The 10,036-nt window shown below is 36.8% G+C and overlaps 1 protein-coding gene across 5 annotated transcripts in view; it reads right to left on the reverse strand.

The window, feature by feature from the left end:
- Window positions 1-7,267, reverse strand: part of cacna2d4a (calcium channel, voltage-dependent, alpha 2/delta subunit 4a) — an 84,730-nt gene extending 77,463 nt beyond the window's left edge. For 4 of the 5 annotated variants that reach the window (XM_041977630.1, XM_041977629.1, XM_041977628.1 and 1 more), the window contains exons 1-3: window positions 6,725-7,267; window positions 5,466-5,656; window positions 354-435 (exon numbers count right to left, since the gene is read on the reverse strand). In XM_041977630.1, coding sequence (XP_041833564.1) covers window positions 354-435; window positions 5,466-5,611 — 228 coding nt within the window. In that variant the 5' untranslated portion in view covers window positions 5,612-5,656; window positions 6,725-7,267. Of the gene's footprint in view, window positions 1-353; window positions 436-5,465; window positions 5,657-5,774; window positions 5,818-6,724 lie in introns of those variants that run through there. The other variant, XM_041977627.1, reaches the window with a different exon arrangement.
- Between the last annotated feature and the right edge of the window lie 2,769 nt (window positions 7,268-10,036).

Raw genomic sequence — 10,036 nt, forward strand, 5'->3', positions numbered from 1 at the left:
CAGCCAAGCTAAGTTCCTACACTGCATCCATCAATGTACCATTATCCATAATAATGAGTGGAGAAAACAACAATTACTAACTTCCTCTATATATGTGTGTTCTTTATTATTACAAAAAGAATATTAATCCCGATCACACCCATTATCTTCTCTTTGCAAAGTGTGTCTAAAATGACCAAAACACTGAAGGGATGCATCTTGAAACACAAAGAAAATTCCCCAGAAGGTATTTGAATTAGTGTGAAAATACATGTAGGCATGCATCTGTTTTGTTCATAAGTATGTCACTGTGCCTGTTCTACCGACATCTCTGTGTTATTTTTGTTACTGTGTGAATGTGTGTGCTGTCTTACCTTCTGCAGAAGCTTAGCTCCAGAGTATCTGGCAGACAAAGCAGTTAACTCTTTTCCAAAGGACACAGCCCACTGCTGCACACTGGACGAAGATAAAATGTGATCAGTGGCATGTTTGAAGTTGTTATGTATGAAGAAATAAAACCATTTATTACAACCCAGATACCAATTTGGTAAATAAACACGAACACTGCTGACTTCAACTCAAGTCAACTTTATTTGTAAAGCCCTTTAAAACAACCACAGCTAAAACAAAGGGCTGTACAAAAATGGACAAAGCAACACAAGCAACACACTTCCTGCATTTAGCTTTTTTTTTTTTTTGTGAAATAACTCTAAAATGCTATAAATGCCCTCTTTTCCAGGTTTTAAAACTTAAGGAATTACATATTTTTCAGTGTCAGAAAATCATTACTTGTCAATGATTTTGAATTTAAAAATAAGAACAAAAGTCTGTGAATCATCCTCTGATCACAAGAATGTGTAACCTAAAAAATACATGTCAGCATGTACTAAAGGCAGCAATGAATGCACATAGCCAATCACTATAAGAGGTTGTTGTGCATTCACCATTAACAGAATAAAAACAGATTACTTTGAAGGTGACTGTGGAAGCAGACGTCTGCAAGGTCAAGGGGTTACCTTGTGATCTGTTAACATGCAGTAAATCTACAAATCCTGTGTGAATGCACTTGAGGTAAGGTAATAGAGAACAGGATGTGACAGATGGCTCAACCTATGGGGAGTCAGCCAGCTTACTGTTAGTTAGCAGGCAAGGATGTAGCAGTCAGCCTGCCACCCTCAGCTCTAAAACAGGCTGGTAATCTGTTGACTTGTTGATATATTCATGGCAAAATATCACTGTGTTCACTCTAAAATGTGAGTGTTGTTTATATTTAGTGTAAAAAAGAAAGTACATTCCCTTTTAATATGTATCAGGAAATAATTAAACAATTTCCACGGTCCTTGCAAGATTTTAAAATTTGGTAAATTTAACCACAAAAAATATGACACACTGCACTGTTTACTGAAGTGTATAACAAAGTACAGCATTACAGCTTCCATAGGAATTAAGACAATACATAGTAGTCATGTGCAGCTAATTATAAGTGCCTGATTAATTTATCATTAGCAAGTGTAAGCACCTTTATAAAATCAGATATTTGGCAGTTTGTTGGTGTGTGTTGACACAGTGCAGAGAAGGAAATACATCATCAGTAATCTTAGAGAAGGAACTGTTGCTGCAAGTTATACCTATGGTAAGATCATGTAATCCTCAGAGAAATACAAAAATCCCAAGAGCTACATCTCAGACTCTTCATGTAGCATGTAACAGTACAATTAGAGAAAGATAGAACATGTATGGCTTGCTTGAAAGAGTTGCTGAAAACATCTTCCTTTAGAAATGAACATAGCAGCACAGCTGAGGTTTGTCAAGTTGCATCTAAAAAACACCATTACTTCTGGAATTATATTGTTTGAACAGAAGAGACCAAGGTGAAGTTATTTGTTTCATTAAACCCAAAACACAAGTGTGGTAAAGGGTGATGTTTTAGCTGAGCCGCAGGACCTGAACACCTTGCAGTCATTGAGTCACCCATGAACGCCTCTTGATACCAAAGTATTCTAGAGTTAAATGTAAAGGCATCTGTTTGACAGCTATAGCTTGGCAAAAATTGGGTCAGGCAGTATGACAATGATCCCAAACATCCCAGCAAATCCTCAACAGAATGACTGAAAAAGAGAAGAATCAAAGTGTTTCAGTGGCTCAGTCAAAATCCAGACCTCAATCCGATTATGGGACCTCGACAGAGCTGTATACAAACAAAACTCAATGAAATGAAGCAACTTTGAAAAGAGAAAGTCCAGCTAAGAGGAGAAGAAGCCAAGTTTGAACACTTACAATTTTACTAACAGGTTTCCACATGGTAACCACGTAACATAAATTCATATGATTTTTTTTTTTGTGTCTGACCCCACTCATAGTTGAGACATTTCTACATGTCAGATCAAGGCTGGATTATTGGGCTTGATAGAGGACTGTCTCTGAGGGCCCTTTCATTATTTAGCATTAATTGTTCCTTTAAACATGGCAATACTTGATTAAATGACTACATAAGGTTTATATGAGACTTGATGTTTATTAGAGCATAATTACACAACAGGCAAATCAAATCAAGAACAAAGAACTTTGTTTTTGTTCTTTATGCAGAAAGAATTAAATTACATTGTTTTGTTTTTGTGACCCTGGTTTGGGAGTTCTTGGGGCTTGTTCTCAACACGTCAACTCAGTAGAATTTTTTTGATGTGTGGGGTCCGGGAACAATTGTATGATTAGTTGGAAATTTGAAATAGGTGTCGTTAAGGTGGAAAAGCATGAAGCGGAAGGTTTGTGTTGAGTAAATGTTTCAAGGTATAACATTTGAATCTCAACCATTATTCCTGGTTCATAGTGTTCAGGCTCATGGGAGGCCTGGAGCTTATGTCAGCCTTCACAGGACCAGAGGCGGGTTGTCAGTCCATCAGTACACCAACACAGAGACAAATGGAACTAATAACCACCTTCTCCCATGGTCAAGTTAGAGTCCTCCAATAAACCTATTGGGCATGTTTTTTAGCTGTTGGTACCTGGAGAAAACCTATGTGGGTGCAGGGAAAGCATATACAATCCCAGCTAAGACTTACGCTGGGACACTTCTTGCTGCAGGGTAACAGCACTAACCACTAAATGAGTGTCCCACTTGTGGATTATTGCTGATCTGTTTTGCTTATGGCAACAAAATGATGTTACAAGGTGGAAAGTTCTAGTCGTGACACTCTTAACTTCCGGGGTCATAAGAGCTCTGCTGCCAAGTCTTCCCCTGGCAGAGTAGCACAGTTTGTGCTTAATGACCCGTGTTAGCCTGTTAACTGCGCTGTCCCAAAGAGCTTTAATCCTCACTCACACCAGCCAAGTGACAGCATAAATAACCTGTAAGCTGTATATGACACTTGAAGGTTTTTGCACCTAAAACATTATCAGATCCATTATGCACCAAACCTGATATATTGGGCAGATATCATTAATTATTGGTCCCTCTCACAGACAAACACCATGCCAATAGGCGTTTGTAGACTGACTGCATTGTATCGAGCTGTTGGTGTTTTTAGTCAGCAGGACATTTGAAAGCTGTTCAGGCAAAAGAGCTCCATCTGACTGTTGGAGAGGAAACAAACACAGCTTCTCATTCCTAAAATATGTCCATCTGTGAAAAAACAACCACTTATCTGACAAAGCAAACAGTGAAGTACAAATACAACGTTCATTACTGAGCTTTCTGTGAAAGCCATATTTCAGATTTGCAAAATGTTGTATGGTAAAATGATGTTGACAGCCTTCTGTGAGATAAGATAAGATAAGATAAGATAAGATATATATCACTCCAAAACTTGATGTGCAAGTTACTCCAGAGTATTCCCTGACTTTCATAGATTCTGGCTTTTAAACTGGGGTGATAACAGTCTGAATTGTCCCTCTCTTCTTCAGCCAGAAGGACAACTGATTCTTCAGAACACAAACCAGCTTTCCAACTTTGCCTGAGTCCATCTTAAATACTTAAATACACATTTGAGGTGAAAAATTGTGTTCACTGACAATTTGTTTTCACAGGTATCCATTAAGCCCACGCAATGTGGTTTCCAGAGTAGAGTCTGTCTGTTTTTATTTCAATCCAGTCTTAGGACGAGAAGGTCACGGTCACCCAGTATCGGTTTTCGGTAGTGTCCCTCCGGTAACGCCACCTGCCAGGATTGCCTGAATCTTTTAATGAGATTATGTACCGCAGATAATGAAATACGGAAAGAAGAGACGTTATTGTTGGAGTACTGTATTTACAACGGTTTTCTATCACAAAGTGAAGCGTGCCTTCATATCGTTGCTTCTGAAAGACCAGGTCTCCCTTGGATGTGCTTTCTATTTATGTACTGGACCTTGGATAATTAATCTTTTTATATAGGAGGGTTTTATTCTTTCTTTTCTTTTTCCAGCACAATACAGTCTTTCTAGTATGCCAATATACTTTTTAAAACATGAATCTATTATAATTAATTAAATAAAAAAGATAAATAAATAAATAAATAAAATTTTGGAAATTGTTGGCTTGTGGGCCATATTTAGTAAATCAAATATTTAATATTTAACCACATATGAAAAAGCACTAAATAATAAAGGGACAAATGGCAAATAATTTGTCATTGTCATTATAAGTATAAATATTATGGAATAAATTACAAAGAATTAGGAAAGTAGGTCAACAAAAAAATAAAAATAACAACTTTAAATATATTCTGAATATAGACTTTCAGTTAGTGACCAGAAATTAAAACAGAGAAGTTTAACCACACATATTAAGATAAAAAAAAAATTTAATAAAAATAAATAAAAAAAATTAAAAATCACTAAAATCAGTACTGTTCGTTACTGTTCGGAAGTTGTAACTATAAATAAAAATATAAATAGCATCTATAAATAAACCTATTAAATACCAACACAATAAGCCAATTTTGAATTTGCTACTATGAACTGTAGTGATTGACCACTTCTGCTTTTCCTATATATTTAGTATATTTAGCTACGAAGTTTAGTTAACTAAACTTTAAATTTCCCAGATGACTTTTTACTACAAATAATCTAAAAAAAAAAAAAAAGGTGAATTGGCAGCCCCATGTATCTCATTTTTATGTAGAGTATCAACTAATTATCTGTATTTTTCTGTAGCAGCAGAGCGTTTTAGGATAGTTTTGCAGGTAGCAGGACCTGACAGGTGGCCAGATGGCATATGAATCTTGAGTAATCAGTCAAATTAAAAACAACAAAAGAAACAAAAGAAAAAACTCTCAACTCTTATTGAGTCATCCATCTGACATGTGGATTTAAGAAAGAGCATTGTGCTTGTGTAGACTTACAACAGTATACACACAGAAATAACCATAACTGTAGAACAATATATTTGCTTTCATTGTGTGTTTGTTAGTTTTTTCCACTCTTAGGGTCCATATGGCCTTACACTGACATTAGATTTTGACTGAACAAAGAAAAAAAAAGGCAAGGTATCCCATAGCTACTGTACTCACGTTTCTGGTGGGATCTTCATCTGCCCATCCACCATCAGGCATAGTGAGAGGATAATCCACATAAGCATCATCAGTCTCCTTCTGTGTGGCCCACTTCTGTCCGATTTAATGGCATTCCCGCCGTTTCCCCAACTCCAGCGGCTCATCCCTGCAGCTGCTTGGCTCTGAATCAGTCCAGTGACAGCTGCAAACTTGTACCAAGAGAAAATGTTGAAATTAGAAAAAAAGGTGACTTTAAAATCAGAAGTTGTCCAGTCATAAAAGAGCACATACCCAGCAACAGAGACTTTAAAGATTCAGTAATTGTACAATGTGGAAATATGGCAGTACAATATGTCAAGACAGACTGGCATCTCTGTCAAAGGGAACAAAATCAGGAGTAACTGCCTGCTTGCAACTTTCAACTTGCAAACCAACTGTTTAACCTCCTTCCTTCTTTTGAGAAAAAGCTCTCAAATATCCCTTGCACATTTTTCTGCCAGCAATAAGTTATTTGCTAACAGTTGCTATACAGTTGCATTAATGTTATTCTGCTTTACTTCTCTATGAACAATAGAAGAAAACATTAGGCTCAGGCTCTTTAGCTGTTAGCGCTTCTGTATGTTCACTAGCTAGTTGCTAACTTGGTTTCTTCTTCGGTGGTGGTCAAGTATCATACAGTTTTTTAGAGTTTGTAAAAAAAAACTACAATATTTGAACATTAAGTACATTCTTAAGATTACATTAAGTATGTTATCCTTTTAGGTTGTTTTAAGAATTTTGGTTACAGCTTCAACAAATTGAGTGTAATTTTTTAACACAACACCAAAAAATGGAGCTATGTAGCGCAAGCTAACATGGCTGCTAATGTTAACCTAACCAAAACCAAACAGCAAAAACAAAAAGCGTTTTTCTATCTTTACACAGTAAAGACTTAAAAAAACTAAACAAAAACAAAACACAAACTTTTTTTTTTTATCCTTGAACTAACTAAAAAGACCCATAATGTAATTAAGAAGATCCTAAACTCCACTGAAGGATTGTAAAAAAAAGGAAAAATATCTTGAAGAAACTCAAGTAAAAACAGATGTTTGAGTTGAGACTAATTGGATTTCATGAATAATACTGAATAATATTAATTAGTAGTTGATATCTATAAGTGGAAAGACTATAGTGCTTTCTTTCTTTTGGACCAAGGAGTAAAACAATCCACGGGAAAGGATGCTATATTTTCTTAAAGAGGAAGATTTAAGGACTGTGTTAGCACTGATGGTACTCACTATGTCATGTTGTTGATGCTCAAAATGGCATGTTGATCTGGAAATTTGAATTAAAGCAATGAAGAATAGAAATATCCAGCTGTATGATTTGATGTCAGCTGAGCAGGATATTCCAGCATACAGAACAGTCTGCAAAGCTTTTGTCTCCAGTGTCAAAGGTCACTTCTGTGCGCAAGAAGTCACAATGGAGTCTCGCCATCATCCTACACCCCTCTCTCCAGAGCTCTTAATCTCATTTCTGTTACTCCCATTATCCACTTGTCTCTCTCATCCTTCCTTTCTTGGAACCAGAAAGAAAACAGAGTGACCAACAACTTGGGATGTCCTGGTAAACTTGAGTCTTCATGAAAATTCAATCATTTTCAGATATATTCCTGGACTGGAAACACGCACGCTGTAGATTTCCAGAGGAGATTCTGCATTTTCGGGTTATTCTTCTGTTCCTTCTGCTGACCTTACATCTTCACAGGTTCAAAACTACAATCACACGGCTCAAAGAGATGAGTGGGCTCATGTAAGGATAGATGGATAGATAGTAGGACTTGCTTTTTCTCTAGAGTATCTCTTCCTCCTCTTCAGCACCAGTTTATACCATAATCCAGGCAGGATTAAACCCCTCCTCCCTCCATCCCTCCTTTTCTCCCTCCATCCCTCTTGCACTCTGCTAACACATTCCCACAATCTCTCTCTCTCTAGCCTTTATCTTCTCACAATCGCTCTTTGACCCAGTGTCTTTTGCGCCCTGCTTTTCTGTCTAGTTGTGTTTTTCCTCTCTTAATCTTTCTCATCAGACTTTGTTTCACCTGGTGTTTCTCCATTCTTCTTTCAATTAGATTTCTTTTTCTGTATATTTCTCCTAATATTACTCTGTGTTTCTGTTAACTTAAAACATTAGGTGGAGGAATAACAAGCAGTAGTAACAGCGGAAATGGGCTGATGGCAGGAAGAGGAGAGGAAGGAAGTATGGACAAAACATCAAGGAGAAGAAAGATGGTTGTGATTGAGAAGGAAGACTGCCAACGCTGTCTTTTAGTGCAAACATAAGGAGACCCCTAGTGGACTACTGCCTCACACACATGCACGGAGGACTGCAACTTTAATCTACCAGCTCCGTATTTGTGCCCCTTTTTGCAGATTTAAATATTTGCTCCCATCTTTAGTTCCATTTTTAAATCCTTTTCTGTATTACTGATAGAGGTCATCTGCTGTTTCACATCAATCTTACAAGCCATTTTAATCATCCAAAGTGAAGCCAATATTGAAATTTAGCAGGTTTATTTCCCTGCAGGTGCATAAAAAATAAAATAAATAAACACAGTACTGTACAGTTGAACATGCATTTAGTGCAGCCCAAAAAATGCACCAAATTCCCCTGCAATATTCTTCTGTTGGTATTCACTCCGGTTTTGAGCTTCAGCTGCTGCCAGGTAAATGTACGTCACAGACATATGACTGGCTTGACAGACAGAAATATCAAGTAGCCAGTGGTTATCCCATATCAAGCTCCTAGCTCCATCCTGACAATACTTGCCCCCACAGAGCCAGGATCATCTCAGCATACCTCCAGAATTTGGGACTGGAAAAGATGGAGTCTAGACCACAAACACATTGAACACTTGTGGGATCAGCATGGGCTTGTTGTACCAAGCTGGTTGACCTTCAGCAACTGAGGAATGGGATGCCACCCCACTGCATAATGGGACCAGGCTGGTGACCAGCATGAGAAGGAGGTACAAAGTATGGATTTTTCCCATGTTACTAAGGTCCCTGACAGTGTAAAAATGGACAATATGTTTTTCTTCCTTATAACTGTGGGAGAGCGCAAACATTTAATCCACACATTTAACTCTGTTGCTCATTCTACAGAAGCACAACACAACACCAATCAATCTTATTTAATCAAACAAACACTAATTTCTGTACTTTTTGTGCTCAGTTTATAATAATGATGATGTCATTGTAAAGATCCCATCTGAAAAAAATGCCTTCTTAATCTTGCAGTATCTCATGCACACGTTCCTTATTTCTTTTTTCCTTAATCACTTGAAATAAAGAATTATACAACTCTCTTCTTTGCTGTTGTTTTTTGGCTGTTAAGGTGTGAACATGGGTGTGAGTGTGTGTAATTTGTTCCTGATCAGTTCTGACTAGCATGCAATTTTTTTTATTTATTTTTTTACTATTTACCCCAGCTGTCAGATCTTATAAAATGTCCTCCACTCAGAAAACCATTTCATGTTTTTGTTTAGGTGGCATCACATTCTATCACTCCATTTAGACAGTAGCCTAAGACAAGATATAAAACTGGATTTAAAGATTAAAAGGTCTTAAAATTATTATTTAGAAGAGAAAATTACACATTGTTAGACTGTCCAGTAAAATAAACACACTTTTCTTTCAGAATGTATTTGTAAGGGGCATGATTTTCTGGATTTGCTTTGGAGAAACATTATGTAATGCTTGGGGATTATTAATATTCAGCTTCAAAAAATTTAAAACACATAAAAATTTCAGAAAACACATCTTAGAAAACACAAAAATCTAACAGAAAACACTAGACTGTGTCTCGTGTGTGACTTCTGTGCATATTTGTTGATTTTCTCTCCTTTTTTTGTTTCAGGTTTTATTGTTAATGTTTCCTTTTCAGCGTTGTTTCTGAAATGATTAGATATGCTCTGCGTTTTACACAACCACACGAATGATAAATTGAGCTAACCTGCACAAATACAAAACACGTCATTTTGTTTTGTTCAAGCACACACATGCAGACAGTAAAACATCTGCTAATGATATTCCAGAAATGAAAATACAATAAAACAATCTGTCTGTGCTCATAAAGCAATAATGCTGCAGTGAATGCAGACAGGGATCCGTTTAATGACAAACAGCTGAGGTACTGAGTCCCACACAGACAGAAAATAGTAAATGGAATAACAAATATACAACAAATGTTTATCCATGCACACATACTAAAAGTAGGACTCCCACAATGACCCATATCACTCATGGTGAGGATGAAGTATTAGCCCATCTTCCTGTGTAAGCTGGATGAAAACATCCAAACCTTTAAATTTCAAGTGTTGAAAATATGAATAAGAGCAATGGATGAGCTGGAAAAGAGGAAGACAAACTGGACAAATGTCTAATGAAGCTCAAAAAAACCTGAACTATAAGATGGTAAAAAAAAAAAGTACTGTAACCCACAAGCACGACTGTAACATATATTTACAGTGGGGGAAAAAAAACAAATGTACTCACCTGAAAAGATTAACTATAGTTTCAACTTTTGTTTGACTTGGGCAACTCCGCTGT

The sequence above is a fragment of the Melanotaenia boesemani genome, chromosome 23, assembly GCF_017639745.1.
Source record: "Melanotaenia boesemani isolate fMelBoe1 chromosome 23, fMelBoe1.pri, whole genome shotgun sequence".
NCBI lineage: Eukaryota > Metazoa > Chordata > Actinopteri > Atheriniformes > Melanotaeniidae > Melanotaenia > Melanotaenia boesemani.